This window comes from Choloepus didactylus, chromosome 23 (assembly GCF_015220235.1).
Source record: "Choloepus didactylus isolate mChoDid1 chromosome 23, mChoDid1.pri, whole genome shotgun sequence".
NCBI lineage: Eukaryota > Metazoa > Chordata > Mammalia > Pilosa > Megalonychidae > Choloepus > Choloepus didactylus.
Genome location: NC_051329.1, coordinates 12,602,207 through 12,621,880, shown reverse-complemented (window position 1 = coordinate 12,621,880; position 19,674 = coordinate 12,602,207). Strand labels below are relative to the sequence as shown.

At 57.2% G+C, this 19,674-nt stretch overlaps 1 protein-coding gene across 2 annotated transcripts in view; it reads right to left on the bottom strand.

Moving 5' to 3' along the window:
* DTX1 (deltex E3 ubiquitin ligase 1) overlaps window positions 1-19,674 on the bottom strand; it is a 34,104-nt gene extending 14,430 nt beyond the window's left edge. The window contains exons 1-3 of one of the 2 annotated variants that reach the window (XM_037816747.1): window positions 19,429-19,674; window positions 18,029-18,928; window positions 790-1,462 (exon numbers count right to left, since the gene is read on the bottom strand). In XM_037816747.1, coding sequence (XP_037672675.1) covers window positions 790-1,462; window positions 18,029-18,287 — 932 coding nt within the window. In that variant the 5' untranslated portion in view covers window positions 18,288-18,928; window positions 19,429-19,674. The remainder of the gene's footprint in view (window positions 1-789; window positions 1,463-18,028; window positions 18,929-19,428) is intronic. The other variant, XM_037816748.1, reaches the window with a different exon arrangement.

Here is a 19,674-nt window from a genome sequence, read left to right as displayed (position 1 = left end):
TGAAATCCTGCTGGGAAAGCCAATTCATTTTAAAAGACAGTCCCCAGAGGGCTGCCCTGGTGAAAACAAGAGCAGGGAGGCTAGCTCCTGTTTGCCCAACTGCTTCTCCTTATCCAACAGCCACCCCCCCATCCCAGGATGCCCAGGGGTCCGTGGAACCCAGTGTGAAAACTATAGTACTACCCAAAGTCATGGTTATATTACACGCGGGGCCCAGTGAGGAAAACACTGGACAAGTGGTCAAAGCTTGCAGAGCTCTGCTGAGCCCGCGGGCTGGGGCCGGACAGGGCAGGGAGACTCCCAAGCCTTCCAAACCATCCCGGACAGCACCCCACAGACTCTGGAGTCCTACAGTTTTGGGGTCCCATTCCTGTTCTCCCACTGGGGACCCTCAGCAGGTGCCATACCTCTTGCAGCCTCAGCTTCCCCACCCGAAATATGGGGAGGACACGTTGTTTGAAGGGAGACATGAAGTGATTTAGAGACAGAGCGTAGCAAACAAAAAACTTGGAATATGCCCCCTTGTTGCTGCTGTTAGGATCCTATCGCTGGTGATTAGTCTTCCTGGGGGAGTTATTTACCCCTGGGGCCTCAGTTTCTGCATCCATCAATTGGACACCATACCGGTCGCTGTGTGGGGCCGTGTGCCTTGAGGTGAGTGAGTGTACACATTCTTAACAGATGTTAGATGCTACTTATAATTGCACTTTGATCCTGGGCCTGGTGGGCAGCCACTCCTACCCGCGGGCAGACCCTACCCCCGCCCCCCATCCCCGGGCCTAGTCTTACCCAGGCGGGATGGAGGCTCGCGCGCTCACGGTGGCCGCACGCGGTGGCCCGGGCCGGTTGAGGTTGTTCTGCCCGGGGGTGAGCGCGCTGCCGGGGGCGCTCGGGCTCCTCGGGGACGCCCCGGAGGGCGGCGCCAGCTCGGTGGGGCCCACGGCGGGCGCAGCCCAGAGCGCGGCGCCGGCGAAGGTGGCGCTGGGGCGCACGGAGAGCGCACCCGGAGGCCCTCCCGGGGGCGGCGGCGGGGGCGCGGGGGGCGCCTTGCGGCGCTGCGAGGCCAGGATGGCGTTGGAGGCGGCGCGCGTGCTGTTGACCAGCAGGCACTGCTGGCACGAGCAGGGCTGGCCCGAGCTGGCGCCCACGGGCCACGACTGTGACTTGGGGATGGAGCCGACGGTGAGCGGGTAGGCGAGGTCCAGGCGGCGGCGCAGGCGGCGGCGCCGGCGCGTCTGGCGGTTCATCTGCGACATGCTGTTGAAGTAGATGAGGTAGCAGAAGCCGAGCGACGAGAGGTCGAGCCACGGGTGCTGCTTCTCGTAGGCGTTCTGGATGGTGATGCAGATGTCCATGTCGTAGGCCGTCCACGCGCCGCCGTCGTTCTCCCACTCCCATACGATGCCCTTGCCCGGCGCCGACGACGGGTCGTAGAAGTTGCGCCGCACCGGCCGCATCGTGCCTGGGATCGCAAGGGGGGTGGGGTGAGGGTCAGTACAGGTGGCGTTGGGGTGGGGGAGAGGTTAACTCCTGCCAATGGGGGGGGGGGTGTCAGCACAAGCCGGAGGGTCAGTATGGACAGGGGTGAGGGTGACAGCAGGGACAGCAGGAGGGTCAACACAGAAGGGTAGGAGGAAGCCGTGATCAATGCTGATTGGGGGCCTGGGATGGGAAGGATTACAAACGGGAGGGGCATGTCAAGATAAAGTGGGGGGGTCAATAAGGCACCAACCAGGGACAGGGTAGTCAAGCACCCCACACCCCACCCCCCAAAACCAGCACTACTGTAGTCAGGGCCAGCCCTGGTGGGGGAGGCTGGGGGAGAGGGAGGGGGAGGGACAGGGAACCACAGAGGCCAAGATCATGCTGACTGGTGGGTATACACATGCCTTCTTTCCTTCATTATTTCATTCATTCATTCATTCAATAATTGGCTCATCAGTCTATTCATTAAATGATTGATTCATTCAACAATTCTTTCATGGTATTTATGTAATCATGTTAGTACAGAAGTCATGTATTCATTAGTTCATTCACTCAATACTTCTTTCAAATTCCTTTACCCTTGCCTGCAGCTATCCATAATGCTGCTCCTTAGCTCACTCCTTTTTTCACACATTCATTTCTTCATTCAAGACCATCCTATTTAAAAGTATACCCCTGCCCCCTCCACTCCTTTCAGCCCCCTCCTTCCCTGCTCTGTTTTCTCTGATATACTTTATATTTTATCTATTTGTCTTGTTTTCTATTTCTCTCTCCCCACTAGAGTGTCTCAGCCACAAGGGCAGGGACTTTCTTTTGTTCACTACTATAGCCCCAATGCCTGCACTCAGTAAGTGTTTAATATATGCTGAATGAATTCAACAGTGCATTAATTTATCTGTTCACCCCCACTTGCTCACATGCTGATTCATTTTGGGTTGGGTCTTCCTTTATTTCTTCACGGCTTTTGTTCATCCCCACAGTGGTCCACACCTTTGCCCATTCATTTACCTGTTTTCCTTCACTGTTTGTGTGTTTCTTCCTTCACAAACATTTGCCAGCTGTCTGCTCTTTCACACTCATGGCTCTGTGGTAAACTCATTTATAATTAATAACCCTGTGATAACCTTCGCCAGGTGGGTATTAATGCTGCCACTTAAAAAAATGAGGGCACTGAGTCTTTACCCCCATGTTTCCCAAAGCACTGGGAGCTTCCAAGAGCAAAGCTCCACAGGAAACGCTGGGTTAAACAGAGATAACCAAGGTCCAGGTTGCAGGACTTGTCAGGGCCTTTAGCCTGCTCTGTGTGTTGGGGCTGGGGTGGAGAGACTCTTGCTCGGTTCCTTCAGGACACCTGCAGGAAGGCTGCACACTTGACTGGTCCTCAGCTGTGGGCAAGTCCCTTAAGCCTCAGTGGCCCCATCTCGAAAATGGGGGTGATGCTAATTCATGACTCACCCCACTCCTCTCTTGTGGGGCTCTGGGGAGGACTCACTGAGAACAGCCCCAGAGCACAGGGTCTGGGTGGGGTCCCAGCCCCCAGAGGCAGGCAGGCCTTGTTTCAAGTCCAACTCCCCCACTTTCCAGCTCTGTGACCGCTGGGCAGGTGACTCAACGTCTCCGAGCCTCAATTTCCTCATCTTTAAAGTGGGCATGAGCAGATCTTCCTTGTGGGGTTGTGAGGATCAATCGAGAAAAATACTGCCTCTGTTCCAATAATTCCAAAATTTGTCATCTCCAGTCCCTTGCTCTTCCCCGAGAGCCAGACTTGCATGCCCAGCAGCCTCCTCGGCACTCCCCGTGGTGGTCAGCAGGCGTCTGCACTCTGCTCAGCCAAAGCGGAGCTCTGCTCTCCCCCATTCCAAACCTGCTCCTTCCACTGCAGTTACTGGCAGCTCCGTCCTTCCCACTGCTCAGCCCCCAAACTCCTCTTGACTTCTTACCTCATACCCCACCTCCAATCTGTCAGTAAATGCAGTCATTTCTACCTTGTAAGACACCCCGCACTGGACCACGTCTCCCCACTCTGCTGCCTGGACGTGCAGGAGCCTCCTGTCTGGTCTGTTTCTGCCCTTGCCCTTTGTAGACTGTTCTGCACGCAGCAGCCAGAGGGATCCTTTCCAATGCCAGTCAGTCACGCTCCCCACTCCCTTGGAGTAAAAGCCAAAGTCCCCATTAGACTCCCCAAGCCTCACGTTATCCGGCCCCGTCTTCCTCTCTGACTCTTCACCTACCAACTCCCTCTCTCACCCCACTCCAGCCACCCTGCTGCTCCTCAAGCACCCCAAGCCCCAGCCCACCTCAGGGCCTTTGCACCTGCCGCCCCTCCACCTGGGATATGGCCCTTCCACTCCCAGGTGTTCTCAGGGCTTCCATCCTCTTTGCTTTCAGGTGTCTGTTCATGTGTCACTTTTATGGAAGGACCTTCCAGAACCACCCATGGAAAACGGCTGCCCTCCCACTGCCATTCTCTTACCTCCTTATATCTCTTCATGGCACTTGGCACTGTGTGACTCAATATACTAATCTGCGTACTTTTTCTCCGGCTCCTCCCACCGTGGGACCTTGTTAGCTTGGTTCACTGCTGTGTCCCTACCTGTAGCTAGAGCCTGGCACACAGTAGGTCCTCATGACATGAGGTTGTTTCCATTGTGAAATGGTACCCCTCCCCGCAAGGTATCTACCTGCCCCAGGGATCTGCAGCCACACCCCTTCCTGACGACCCCGCCACTGCTCAGGCTTCTCTCTCCTGACAACAGATTCTGTCGGATTGTCCTTCATTTGAGTCCCTAACTAGGGCTGAAAGAGCTTTTCTTCTTTCGTCTTCTCTGCTAGAATCCCAAGGGTGACAGACTACCCCCTGTCCAGACCCCGAGAGCTGAGGAAATCGAGGCACGGAGCTGGAGCTGCTGACGGGCGAGAGAGGGCTGGTAGCCCGGCCACTGGCTATTAGGTCTCTGGGCTCCTATAACGCTCCAGCCAACCAGAGGAAAACCTCCTCCAGGCCCCTGGGGCGGCTTCACTTGGATGGCTGATTTATCATTTTAATTGAGCGTGGGCATATCGATTTCTTCCCTGCCCATGGTGCTTCTTGCAGGGCAGCTCTGAGAGGGACCAGAGGGAAGAGCCTGGGTCCTGTTTCCTGCTCCACTCCTGAGGGCTGGTCTTCCCCTCTCAGTGCCTCAGTTTCCCACCCCATCTGCAAAACGAGGGGTCGTGATGGATGGTCTCCAGGTCTGACGTGCCTGAAGTACCACCATTACTTCCTGGTAAGTGTTACCCACTGGATGGAGAAGGATGGGAGTTTGCCTTGATTTAACAACCTCCATGTGCCAAGTCCCAAGCCAGGCAGGGGAGGGTTAGGGGTGACGGGTGCAGAGTGAAGTAGCTGAGAGAAACAACTAAGGAGTCTCACATGCCTTGGGCAAATTCTGCCTCCACATGTAGCCTCAGTGCCCTCATCTGTAAAATGGGGATATTAATAGCTCCCCCATAGGATTACTTGGGGACAAAATAAAATAATGCATGTCAAAGGTGCTTAGCAGAGGACTTAGCAGACAGAAAGCCCTCAATGAATGTTAGCTGGGATGGTTGTTCTATTGCATACATTATTACCTGCATTCGCTGGGACTGGTTCATTTCCTGCTGCCCTAGCCATTGTTCACTTGGCGAACTCCTATTCATCCATTAAAACCCTTCACATGACCACCTCCTCCAGGAAGTACTTCTCTTTATGTGTCCTGTTGCCATAGCTGGTATACACAGCTTTTTACTGCAAGTCTATCCTTGACCTATAATTAAATTATTTGTTCTTAATCTCCCTTGACTTATGATTTGGTGGAGGACAAGGACCAGGTCAGATCCACATCTGTTTTCCCAGCACAGAGCCTGGCATAAACAAAGCACTTGCAACTGAAATGACCAACCTTCTTGGCACAGGTAAGGGCTCTGAGGGAGTGGGGAAGAGGAGGGGTTGTCTTGATGGAGGGGGGCTGGGGTCTGCAGCAGGTGCAGCCTCATGGGGAGTGGGATGGGAGAAGCATGCATGGGGTCCCTGGAAGGGATTCTAAGGTTCTAAGGGGTGTGTGTGCGCGTGTGCATTGGGGGTTAGGGTCCAAAGGCCAACACCGGCAGGTCTGTAGCAAAGGACTCTGGGAGCTCCTCCAGGCCAGGTCAGGGTCAGCTGGCCCAGCATCCCTCTCTCCAGGGCTCTATTCACCAGGCATTGATTTTCCTGCCTGTTTACTGGTAGTTATTAAAGGCTGTGTCCCTGGAGTCCTTTTGAAACGAGATTGGAACCTGGAGAGCTGGAGTAATTAGGGCAGCTGCTGCCCTCCCTGCTGGGCCCTGCACCCTGCAGTGCCCGCGGCCGCCAGCCTGCCCATTCGTCCACCTCTTGGGCCCACTCTGGCTGTGTACCAGGCCGGTTCCCTGGTGACCTGCCTGGACTGCAATCTTGAGATTTCCAGGCGAGCGGTGGAACTCTCCTCCCCCGTGGCCTTGGCCTAGATTTTCGGCCAGAACAATGGGTTTCTAAGACTGGCCTGGAGGTTCTTGAGCCTGAGAGGCGGACTGGGGACCGGGAGGCAGGCTGGTCTTTCCCATCAACCCACTCCGCTGGGTGTCCTTGAGCAGCACCCCTCCATCCCGGCCCCCAGGGCACCCAGCTGTGCCGGCCAGGGGGTCTGAGTCCCCATGGCAGTTAGGAACCCGCGTCAAGCACGCATCCATTTCTGGGCTTGTGCTTGTTTTTGTGTGTCTGCCTTTGTTTTTTTTTTCCCCTTCTCCTTCAATTTCCTAAGAATGTTTGGCTGAAAAATTCCAATCTTGTTCCAGCTGAACTGCGGGGAAAGGGGCTTTGACCAAATGCCAGCTGGGAGATTGGAGGAGCTGGGCCCCCTGAGACTGGGCATGGGGGTGGCCACAGTCACTGCAGCCAGTGACCGCTTCGTGCCCAGGGCAGAGGCAGGGAGACACAGAGACTTCCAGAGAGAGGCCAAGCCCAAAACGGGAAATTCCGAGGCCAAGACAAGGAGAAGGACCCAGGGTTGAGATCAGAGAGATGGAGGGACTTTGAGAGCACAAAGAAATAAAAGTGTAGATCCAGGGAGACTGAGCCAGTGAGAAGAAGTCACAGAGGAGAGGGGAGAGGAGACTCCAGGGGATAGAACACAGCAAAAACCGTAGCCGTGTGCTTCTGTGCACTGAGCACCTACTATGTGCCGGAGGCCGTGCTCAGCACTGTCCTTGCACTAACTCCCAAGGTTCCTCCCGGGGCAGGGGGCAGGATTCTTCCCATTTTACAGATCAGGAAACTGAGGCCCAGAGAGGAGAAATCTAGGGTGGATGAGAGGAGAATCACCTGGACTAGTTCAACTCAGCCAAGTGGTATCCCAGCCTAGGATACCTCCAGGGATGAGGAACTCACTCCCTCAGCTCTGCTCTCAGTTATTTAGCTGTGAGCAGTTTCTGCCCTGAGAACAGAGTACTGATCTGAGCCTGCTGCCTGGAGGTGGGGTGTGGGGTGTGTCAGTGTCTCGCCCCCAACTCTTGGCTTCAGGGAGCAGACTCCATGGAGGGGGGAGAGGGCTCTGAGACCCCCTGCCTGCCCCTCAGCCTCCGAAGAGCTCCTCCCTGGGCTGGGCTGGGGTCTTGAGGCCAGTCCTGCCTCAGGCCCCGCAGGGTAGCCCTCCCTCTGGGGGTGGCTGCCCAGAGGGAAGTGATCTCAGCTCGGGGGCACCCGGACCCTGACGGGAAGGGGACCCGTGGGAGGCAGTCATGGGACATCCTGTCAGGTGGGGGGAGTCCTGCCGCAGGCTGGGGGCTGCTCAGACTCCAAGGTGGGGGGGTTTGTGGGGGGCAGGGGGGCGTTGCTGAGCACAAACTGAGCACCCACTAGATGACAGGCCCCCCGTGAGCAATTTTACCGAACCCTCCACCAACCCTACAAGTATCAACAATCGCTTACATGCAGAGAACCTCCTTACTTGGCCAGACTCATATCAACTCACTTGATCCTCACAACAACCCAACAAAGTTGGGATGTTACCACCCCACTGCAGAGGTGAGGAGACAGAGGCGCAGAGCAGTGCAGGATCAGGCCCAGGGTTTTCTGCAAGTGGCTGAGCCAGAAGCCGAACCCAGGCTGCCTGGCCGCCTGGCTCAAGGCCCTGCTCCTTTCACTGCTCTGCTCTGTTGTCGAAAGCCCAGAGTCTGGAGGGAGAAACTGAGGCACGGCGGTCACACAGCGAGTAAGTGACACGGCCGAGCCCCAGACTGTGTCCCACCTTCAGGAACAGCCACCCCTCTCCTAGCCCCTCAACTGATTCTCCGGGTGGGGGCCCAGCTCCCCTAACGATGACGATGACAATGACCGACATGATTGACGTACTGAGCGCTCCCCCCATCTGCCTGCATGATGGATGGGCTTACCTGCATCACCCCCTCTTCGGGCAGCAGCCCTGGGGCGTGCACTATTATTAGCCCCGTTTGGCACATGGGGAAACTGAGGTTCTTAGAGGGCACATGGAAGTCTGCCTGGTGCGACGGTGGGGCCGGGACGCGAACTGCAGCCTGTGGACCCAGGGTGCCCTCCCGCTGCCGCCCCGCGATCGATAATCCCGCAGTGTTCTGTTGCCATCAGAACCCTCCCCGGGGACTCGTCAAGCGAAGCTGCGGCCTATTAGCGGTTTCTGCAGGTTTGAAGTTGGTCCAAGTTCCCAGTGGCTGCAGCGGGGTTGGGGTGGGGGTGGGGGAAGGGGGGAGGGGAGAGGGTCCAGCAGCTGCCGCCTTTGAGTTGGCTTTGAGAGGCTCTTGCACCCCCGAGGCTGCGGGGAGCCGGAGGCCAGCTGAGCGCACATCGCAGCCGGCCCGGCATCCTGCACACGTGGGTTTGGATTCCCTGGCAGCGCAGCGACAGTCGAGCGTGGGAATGGAGGGTAGGGCATGGAAGGGGCTGCCTGGAGCATTGTGTGGCTGTGAAACGGACACAATGGTAGTAATAGCAAATACCCACAAAGGGCCTACTGTGTGCCAGGCACTGTTCTAAGTGCTTCATGTTGTCAGCTCTCAATCCACACAGCAGGTGTCATTTTATCGTCATTGCCTTTTACAAATGCAGAGGCACAGAGAGGTGTAGTGACTTGCCCAAGGTCACACAGCTTCTAAGTAGCAAAGCCAGGGTTTAACCCAGCCAGGGTTTGATCATCTCCCCACTCCACTATCTCCACCCTGGTCCAAGCCACCATTACTCCTTGCCTAGACTATTTCAGTAACCTCCTTCCTACTGTCCCAACTTCCACCCTGTGCCCCTATGCATTCTCCACGTGGCAGCCGGAGGGGCTTTCACAAACTCAGATCTGACCATGTCACTTCACTTCTCAACACCTATCAATAGCTCCCTAGTTCCCTTAGGAATCAGTCTAATCTCTTTTGCCCAGCCTTCAAGGCCCATCACAAGCCATCTGCACGGCCTCATGCTCTAGCCACGTCAAACTTCTAGTCTCTCTTTGAACACACTGTGCATGGTTATGCCTCAGTGCATTTGCATGTGTTGTTTTCTCTGTCTGAAATATCCTTCTGCCCACCCCATTCCGTTTTCCTCCTTGCTGGGCTCCTACTCAGTTGTCCCAGCTCAGCTCACGTGCTGTCTTTTGGAGTCTTCCCTGCCATTCTTAGGGAGAATCACTCCCTTCTTCATGCTTCCAAAGCAGCTCACACCTGCAGTACCCCCATTCGAGCACACTGCTCTGTAGGTGTTGAGGTGCCTGTGTGCCCTCCACCCTGGGAGCCCCCCAAAGATGGGCTGGTTTCCAGCCACCTGAGCAGCTTCCCATAGTCAGCAGCACAGGCGCTTAGAAAATGTTAGCTGAATGAATGAACAAATGGCCAACACATGTGAGTGAACCTTACTGAATACTACAAATAACTAGGCTGGAGATTGCAAACGAGTGGTGGATGTGGTTTTGTTCTACACTGTATTTATGTAAAAAATGACAATCAACATTTAAAACTCAGGGTGGATTCATGTAACAGTTTGGATTTCAAAAGTCCCCTAAATATCCAAAGATGTGGCCACAAGGATTTACACATCTCCCTGGCTACGGTCAGCAGAAGGCACCCCATCCATGCCTTTGCCAAGTGTTTACTGAGCACTTACAGCATACCAGGTTCTGGAAAACAAGCCAGGTCTCTCATCCCCCAGCTGTTTTGCACATTTCTATTAGCTGCCCAGGCCCTGTAAGCAACTGAATTTGCAACCTCTGTCTAGATGGGGAAACTGAGCCAGGAGAGGAAGGGACTTGGTCAAGACCACCTAGCAAATAAGAGACAGAGCTTGAATTTGGGCCCCTGACTCCTATTTCTACATTACTTGGTGACTGTCATTGTAGTGCTCCCCCAGAGGAACCTGGGGGAGGACAATGCTTACTCTCAAGCTGGGGGAGGGCTCTGCATTGGGGAGATTTCAGGCAAGCTCTAGCTTTGCTCGCGGTTGGAGGGAGAGGGGACAAAGGCTCGGTGGTGGGGCCCAGCCTGTCACTGGGCGGGGAGGCAGCTACGCCACGGCTGCTGGCAGGACTGTCCTGTTTGCCAGTGCTGCCTGCTTTGATTGCCTTGTCCTTTGTTCTGCATTTCAGGGAGGTTAGCTCCAGGGCCCTGTGCCAGAATCCCTCCTGCACCCGTCACCGGCCTGCCACTACGGCCAGGCAGGTGGAGGCAGCAGCCTGGAGTGGCTCCAGGACAGAGAGATGCTTTGCCAGGGGAGCTGAGCAACAGAGCGGGCAGGCAGGAGCAGGGACTCAGCCCCGAGCTGGGGACCTCCCAGAACAGAAGCTCCTTGGGGGCAGGGGTTTATGCCTGTGCTGCTCACGGTAGCGTCTCTAGTGTCCAGGATGGCGCCTGGCACGTTGTCCTGTGCACACTGTTCTAAGCTCATGAAGTTCCTGCAGAACGAGTAAATGCTCTAACACTGGCCACAGCCCCGGGAGACAGATGCTATTGTGTCCATATTGCAGGTAAGGAAACTGAGGCTCAGGGAAGGAGTGTGCTTTACCCAAAGTCACAAGCCAGTGCCCATCCCACTCCCCAGGATTTTCAGCGAGCTGCCGGGAAGGAAACCAGAAGACTGCTGGCCCTCACCAACAAAGCTCCCTGACGCAGCCCGTTCCAGGCTTTGGGCCCCACGTCCCCAGCTGAGGTCCTGGGCTCTGGAGGCTGACCTCGGGAGTGGCTGCCACTGGGTGTGACGCAGGAGCCCGGGGAGTCACAGGAGTGGGGCAGGGAAGGCCTGGGAGGCCCTGGGCACGAGCCATGCCCTGAGAACTACACACCGGGGAGGGAGGTGGGGACCCCACTGCCACAAGGGGCACCCCCATGACCAGGCTCGCCTCATGACCTCTCCTATCACCTCCCCCACTCACCTCCCCTCCTCCTCACCCTCCCTGCAAGTCTCCTCTGTCACTTCCCATGATAATCCCCACATGTCCCCCTTCACTCCTTATCATGTTCTTCACCACTCCTCCCTCACGGCCCCCACCACCTCCCAATCACCTCCCCCACTGCTCTCCCACCATGGCCCCTTTCACCTTCCCTATTGCTGTCCCTATTGCCACTCCCATTATAACCCTACACCTCCCCCATCACTGGTTTTCTACCTTTTCTGCCACCTTCTCCATCACAGTCATCATTTCCTTCCCTTCCCCCATCAAGGCCCCCTTTATCATGCCCCCCAGTCCACCCTGCCTTTACCAGCTCCAGCCATAGCCCCATCACCTCCCCATCGCCTCCCCCCTCCTCCCTGCCACAGCTCTCATCACCCTCCCTGCACCTGCCCGATCACCTCCCCCATTCTACTCCCCACACCTCTCTGTCACAGCTCCCATCGCCTCCCTCGTCTCTAGGTCAGACTCCACAGCTCCCCTGGGAAGGCATGGGGCCGGGAGGCTGGGAGAGAGCAGGAAAGGATGGGGATGGGACACAGGAGGACAGCAAAAGGGGCTGCGGGGAGGATTCCACCCAGGATCCCCGCCCCCCACTCTGGTGGCCGAGAGCAGAGCGCCGGCGACGCTGTCCAAGGTGCTGGGAGTAGCCTGGGTCCTGCAGGGTGTGCTGCTGCGGGGATGGGCAGGGGCCGGGCTCGGAGTCAGGCGGGCCTGGGCTGAGCCTGGACCACCTCCTCCCAGTTTGGGCAGCTGCCTCAGCTTCGCCGCTGCAAAACGGGGCAGTGGAGGGCAGCCCCAGTGTGCTGGAAGGAAGTGCCTACGTTGGCCCTCATCTTGTCTGCTCCAGCTCCAGGGGTCTCAGAGGACTGGTGATTCATGAGGCTGGCCCTGCAGGGTGGCTCTGGGTCCCCCAGGGCCCAGCCGCTAAAGGGCAGCAGCTGGTGGCCCAGCTATACCTGCCAGGTGCTGGTGGGCCCCAAGAGGCCTCCCCTACTTCCTCCCTGCCTAAATGCAGGCCACCAGCCACGTGCCCTCCAGGCCTGAGTCCCCTCCAGGACTTTGCCCATGCTATTTTCTCTGCCTGGAATTGCTCCTTCTATGGTTCTGTTTATCCAAACCATACTGACTCTCAGAAGCCCCCTCCTCCAGGAAGCCCTCCGTCTCAGTCCACATTACCTGGCTGCAGGCAACCTCTTCCTCTCCTAGGAGGCATTTACATCTTTTAACTATTCCAGCATGAGTGCTTGCTATGTGCTAAGTAATAGTCTCCATGCTTTCCCCTCCCTTATCTCACTGAACTCCCACCACACACACCTTTTCAGGTGGGGACTGTTCTTATCCCCATTTTACAGATGAGGAAATCAAGGCTCAGAGAGGGTGAGGAGCTTGCTCATGGCCACACAGCTAGCAAGGGGCCAAGCTGGAATGCAGATCTCTATCTGCTGGTCTCTGAGGGTTCAACAGCTGTTCCCATGAGCTGCCCAGGCCTTTCACCCCCACTAGACTCTGAAATCGAATTGTGCCGGGGCCTGGTGTCCTCCTCTCTGAATCCCCGGGGCCCAGCCTGGTACTGAGCAGGCACCAGTGACTGTCAAGTAAAAGTGACGATGAATTTACAGTATCAAAAGAGGTTCCTGGAGCCACACAAGCAGCCAGAGGCCAAAAGAATGAGTCTGCAGTGGTGGAGATGGGAAGGAGGGCAGGTGGCCATGGGGAGACGCTCACTTCGGACTAGCTGGACTTGCCGCCAGCATGAGGCGGACCCCTCCCTGCCCCCCTCCCCTATTGTCCTCCTTGCCCCTGGCTTCAGGCCCAGTTCAGGGGCCTCTCAGACTAGCTGGGAGAGGGTCCCAGGGGCATTCCCTGTAACCACGGTGCGGGCCCTGGAGGCCTCCCAGGGAGTGGTGGGGCTGTCCCGGCCTTGGTACAGACCCTGACAACGAGCCCCAAGAGAACTCACAAGGAGGAGGGGGTGGGGACTCTCTCAGCCGAGGCATTGAAGGTCACCTTGTCTGTCATCCGCGAGGTCTGTCTGAGCTCCGGGAGGCCTGGCTTCTTGGTCCAGCTTGGGACTAATTAGCCGTGTGAATCTGGGCAAACCACTCACCCTCCTTGGGCCTCAGTCTCTCCATCTGTACAATGATCTGTCTTGGGGGTCTAAATTCTGAAGGTGCTTTTTCTTGGTGATAGGCAATAGCTGCTCCACCCCTCTGGGTGGCCCCACCCAGTCTCCGAGGGCCTTCGGGTGGTCCCCAGTCAAGATGAAGGGCAGGGACCAAGGCTGAGTGGAGCCCAGCCTGTCCGGGGAGGGATGCAGGCTTGGGAGACGCTGAAACCAGCACCACCTGTCACTCCAGACCGACAGCTTGGGAGCAGCAGACGCGGCCACACTTGAGCATTTGTGGTCGGGCCTTGGCCTCAGCTGTTCCGTCTACAGAATGGGCAGACGGCTGCCCCAAGTGCTTTCAGCAGCAGAGGGAGAGGAGGATGGGAGACAGGGGTCAGAAAGGCACCCCTCCCCTCTGCCCCCAGCTGAGCAAAACTATGGAAGAATCTGGAAACTGCCTGGGAAGTGGCTGAGTCACAGCTCTGTCTGGCTGTGTGGACTGGCTGGAAAATCCAGGCCATGGGGTGAGGCCCTTGGAGACCACTGCCCGAACAGGCAGGGGGTGGGAACGTCCCCTGGGGAGACTGTGACCTCCCACAGCGCCCACCCCTCAGCCCCCAGCTGCTGTGCCCACCTGGGTTTCCCCCATTTGTGGCAACCTTGGTTTGTTTGTTGGAGGGCTGAGCTCAAGACAAAGGCAGATGAGGAAGGCTTTGGGGGAAACGGAGCACGTGGCCCAGCAAGATCACCTCTGTCATAGCACAAAGGCGGCTCACAGAGCCCGAGAAGCAAACGAGCTGCCTTGTCCTCGCCAACTCTGGCTCTCCGCTCCAGGGCTCTGCCTGGGGTCCCACCATCAGTGCTTCTTGGCCACCATCACGTGGCCAGGGGCACAGCGTTGCCCCCTCCCTGTGGGAGGGCTCCAGAATCAGACTCGGGGCTCCTGACCCGAAGGGCTTCAAGGGGCACCCCCCACCCTGCCAGTGGGGAGCAGTGAAAACAGCCCAGCAGGGAAGAGGTGAAGGGGCAACGGCTGAATAAACAGCTGTCCCCATGGGGCCAGGGCCCGGGCCTCTCCCCTGTGGCCGGAGCCTGACACCTGGGCTTTCTTCCGTTGGCTGCACAGGCATTTTGTACCCAGGCGGTACCCAAGCAGGCTGGTGCTTGTGCGTGTGCATGCACACACATGTGCAGATGCCACAGGGAGAGAGTCTCAACATGCATCCCCATGGACAGATTAAGAACAGGTTAGAGCAGGCAAGGGTCAGCAAACTACAACCTGTGGGTCAAATCCATTCACCAACTGTTTTTGTACGGCCCACGAGCTAAGAACGGTTTCTACATTTTTAAATGGGGGAAAAAAAAAGAAGAACATTCCATGACACATGAAAATTATTTGAAATTCAAATTTCAGCATCCATAACTAATGTTATCATGACACAACCAAGCTCATTCTTTTACATGTTGTCTACAGCTGCTTTCATGCTACACCGGCAGAGCCAAATAATTGCACTGGGGAATAAGTGGTCTGTGGAGCCTAAACTAGGAACTCTCTGGTCCTATCAGAAAAAGTCTCCTGGATCTGGGTTAAGGCACTGGCAAAAGCTGGGCACATCCCTACATCCTCCCCCAAATTAAAATTCAGCTTTGATAACTTGCTGAAAATTTTAGTTAGAAAATCTAGACTGCAGCTGTTTCCACACATACATGCGAGTTTTGTGTTTTACTGCCTTATATTGTTTTCAGTGTGTGTACATGGGAACCATAGTCTTTTGAAGATCTGAGGTCTCTGAAGGTCTGCCTTCCATGCCGCTCGTTCAGCACGTGCTGGGCACAGGGGGGTGAGCAGTCAGTGTCAGCGAGGCCCCTGCTAGTGAGGCGATACTCTTGGCCATTTTATAGTTGTGGAAACAAGTCTGGAAAGATGTAGACACTTGCCTGAGGTTTAGAAGTTGGTGAACTTCTAAAACTGCTGCCTGCTGGCCCAGGCTCTTTCCTGGACCATTAACTGGGGAGACAAGATGTCCTTTCTTGGCATTTTTTTTGCTCCTGGGTGAAGCGGGGAGCAAAACTATGATGTGTCTGGTGGGGACACATCGTGTCTCTCCCCTCTCAGCAGATTTCCAGGCATCCTAGGTCCCCGGCCAGCCCAAATAGGTTTCCAGGCAGTCCTCCCTCGCTGGGGGGTCTTGGCGGGCTCCCAGGAGCCTGTTGAGGGATGAGTATTTTTTTTTCCCTTTTCCGGCAAACCAGGGGCAGGTGTGGAGTGAACAGCTCCGGGAGGGGGTAGGAGGAAGTGACAGAAGCTGAACTGCTGGGGATCCAGTGAGGCTGAACCATAAAAGGGGTGCCCCTGAGAGTCAGGGGTCTCCTGAAGGGAGAATAGGAGGGAGTTGGGGAGTCTGGGGAGCCAGGAACCGAGGTGAAGAGAAAAGGGTCCCCGAAAGGGGAGGGGGACCAACTTGGCAGCCTTGGGTGGGGCTGTCCCTGCTTCTGTGGCTCTCCACCCCAAAGCCAGGCCCTGGAAAATCTCCACACTCCAGCGTCCCAAACCCGTAGAATATGCCAAATCATTGTGCCAAGAAGAAAATCCACCCCTTCCTGCTATCAGACCCCTGCCCTCCACCAGAGAATGTTCCAGAAAAAGCCAGAGAGGGTGGGTAAGGGACGCCCAGCCCTAGGGCTTCTCAGTTCTCCCTCAGGGCACTAGTAGCTCCTCAAGAACGGGTGCAAAGACTTGATGGTGACTTCCACTATTCTCAGAATAAAAACCCTTCTCAGGACTGAGCAGGCCTGTGTGATGGGCCCCTGCTCCCGGCTCTTCTTGCACCATCTTCTTGTTCACCTCACTCCAACCACAACAGCCTTGGAGGGAGCCTGCTCTTTCCTACCTTAGGGCCTTTGCACTGGCTAATCCCCCTGCAGGGAACGCTGCCCTGCCCACTCATTCTTCTGTTCAAACATCACTTCCTCAGACGAGCCTTCCCTAGCCACCCCCAGGTTTTTTTCAGGCTCTCAGAGCTGCTGTGAACTTCTTGGTGGAACTGTGTGATTATGAGTGTATCTGTATCCCCAACTACACTGGGACCTCGTGGGGCTAAGAACCCTATCGGTCTCACTCCCTGGGGTATCCCCAGTGCTTAGCACAGGGTCTGACACTCAGGAGCTCAGTAAAATCCTGCGTGATGGGACGCATGAAGGGTTGGCACTGCCAGTGAGCACGGTTACCGCTGGAGTGATGGAAACCAAGCCGTTCTGAGATGTAACATCAATAACCCATTTGTTATGAACTCCCCTGTGTTTCCAGACTTGCCAAACACCCTGTAGGTACCAAGTGATGTTCTAGAGCAGCGCTGCCCAAAGAATTTCTGTGATGATGGAAATGTTCTATATCTGTGCCGTCCAACGTGGTCGCCTCGAGAAACATGTGCCTATTGAGCGCATGCAACATAGCTGGTGGGACCAAAGAACTGAATTTTCAATTTTATATAATTTTAATTCACTTAAATTTAAATAGCCACAGGTGGCCAGTGGTTACCATATTGGACAGCACAGCTTTGCTGTCCTACCGTACCCAAGCCTGTCATCCAGGGATTCACAGGAACTTCCCCAAACCTCCATCAGATGGATTTTGGGGTCAAACATGCCAAGGCTTCTCCACAGCTCCCATGAGGCAGGACTCTGCAACCCCCCGCTACTCACTAAGCATGTTACAGAGATCACTGGCCAACAACTGCTCAGCAAGATCACCACAGTGATGGCAAATCTCCGGTCAAACTCCGGAAGAAATGCTGACACTGGGACCTCATCATTCTTATCCCCATCACTACCTAACACATCACCACCAACGCAACCGTCAACACCACCATCCTGCTACTCCCGATACATCACCATCACCACCAAGCAACACCTACCATCAGTAACTCTACACAGCCACTAAGAATGCCACCATCATCCTCCATCATCACTCCCACCACCCCAATACCACTACCAACACAATCCTCACCACCACCATCACCACTACCACTAACTACCACCACCACCACCAAGAAACACCCACCATTAGCACTACCAGCCACACAACCACCAAGACTGTCACCAACATCATTCTCTCCATCATCACCACCCCATCATAACATCCCAATATCACTAAGACAATCAACACCACCAACAACCCATTCCACAAACTACCACCAATATACTCACCAACACAACCATCACCACTACCACTGACATCTCCCCCCAACCATCCACCGTCGAACCACCATCAAGTGGCGGTTCTATTCCTGATGGAATCACCAACACCATTCTCTCCATCCTCATCACCTCCACCACCACAATCCACACAACCAATGCCCCCCTACCCTGTATCATTACCAGCAGCATTTCCTCATCAGATCCCCCCCCACGCCACCAATATCTGCAGCCAGTAGAGGATACCACTTAGGAGCTTTGGCCCTAGAATTAATCCCAGCTCTGAGTTTAAATCATTCAACTTCTGTGTGACTCAGTTGCTTCCTCTGTAAAATGGGACTAGTAACAATCATACAATAATAAGACCTGCTTCCTGTCATTGTTGGAAAAATCAAGTGAGACAATGAGCGCAATGTGTTGAAACTGCAATAATTGAGTGCTAACACACTTCTAGGTTCTATGCCCAGTAAGCACAATTCTACTGATCCTCCCACAGCTGTGAGACTGATCCATCCAGCTTGCAGATGGGGAAACCGAGGCTCAGAGATGTGACACTACTTGCCTGAGACCCCGCAACTAAAACGAGAGGCTGGATTGGAACCCAAGCCTAAAGTGGACTAGGCGAGACGGTCCCCTTTCTGGGTGGGGGCAAGGGGTTGGGTGAGCAGGATGGCCTTCCTGTAGTTCCAGACTCCCTCCTTGGAGAGGCTGGGTGGGATTCCAGCATCCTACATGGGAAGGTGGTGGCTGCGGCGGTGGTGTCTGTGTCTCGGCCCGACCCTGAGGGTGGGCAGAGGGTGCTCACCTGTGTCCTGGCGGAACTGGTGCATGGACTGCAGGTCGATGATGTAGGGCACCAGCTGAGCGTCCACCTGCCCCAGCACCACGGAGCCCCGGGCATCCTCCTTGAGCACGTTCTCGATGTGGTGGCACACGGTGGCGGTGTAGGGCCGCCAGCGGCTGTGCTCGTTCAGCCACTCCCACACCACCACCCGGGCCACGTTCTGCGGCGGGAAGCCCAGCCCGTTCACCGGCACCATCACGCCCTGGCCGGGCCGTGACATGGCCGCCGCTGCCTCAGGGGCCAGTCCCCACCACGGCTGGGCCCAGCTCCTCCTGGGCCTGCCAGCAGGCAACGAACTTCCTCTCACCCCAGGGGGTGGCAAGGGCTGTCGAGGGGGGCGGGCAAAGCCTCAGTTGGAGGAGCGTGAGGCGGGTTCCAGGCTCCCAGGACCCCTGCCCCCCAGAGCTGTCTCAGGCAAAGGGGGTGCTGCTCTGGAGAGCAAGTCTGATGATGGGAGAAGCAAACGTTGCTGTGAATCCCGTGGTCCCCTCGGCTCCCGTGAGGGAGTGGGGCAGCCGCCCCTACTCTAGGTCTCCGGTCCTCCTTCCGGCCGCGCACGGCCTGCCACCCCGGCTCCCAGCCTGCCCTCTGCGCCCCCGGGGCGGACCTGCCCCGCGCCCGGCTCCCACGGGGCTGCTCGCCTGGCCTCGCGCCCGCCCCGCCCCCCGACGGCTCCTGCGGACTGCAGGGGGCGTTCCAGCCCCGGTCCTGGCAGGCCTGGGGGGGGTCGCAGGACGCACGTGGGGGAGGGGCGCGGCGCGACACCCGGTCGGCGGGCGGGGGCTGCTGCTCTGGAGCTGGGCTGGGGGCCGAGGGGGGCGGGGGCCCGTGGGCACGCCCCACCCCACTCGTGCTCGCGACCTGCCGGAGACAAGAAGGGGAGAGTGCCCTTTAAGAGGAGAGCGCAGCACCCCCTCCCCCCTTCCCGGGAGAGCTTTCGGCTGAGAACAATGGGGAACCAATGGGGGGGGGCAACAAGGGGGCCTAAGGGGGTCGCCCTGCTCGCGTTCCCTGGGGGCAGGCCTGATAGGAGAGCTGGGGCTGGGGGGAGCGGTTTTCCGAGACTCGCTGCCCCGGGCGCCCCCTCCTCAGCTCCCCGCGCGTCTCCTTCCTCCCGGCCCGCGCCCTGCTGGGTGGATGCGGGGTGCGTGGGGATGCGCGGGGATGCACGAGGACGCGCGGCGCTGCAGGCGCGGCCCAGGGCCCCTCGGGGGTCGCGTCACCCAGGGGGCAAAGCCAGGAGCTGCGGCGCTCGCTCTCGCTCGCCCTGGCGGTAACAGCCCCCTTCCCCAGCCCGGACCTGGCGCGCGGGTGCCCTGCAGGAGCCGGGGGTGGGGTCCCTCTGCGCCCCGCGCTCTCACCGCCTCTCCTCTGCTCTGCCTCCTTCCCCGGCTCGCGCTTCAGCACCGCCGCTTCCCGGGCTCCCCCAGGAGTGGGAGGGAGCCGCGGTCCCGCCTCCGCGCCCTTTTGCTCCCAGGCCCCGCGGCCGCCGCGCGCCCGGGCGCTGGGCTTTCCGTGCGCGGACAGACTGCCCCGCCGACCGACGGACGCAGGAGCAGGCGGCCGGACGCCCAGATCCCGCGGGTGGGAGGCGGCTGCGGCCGCGT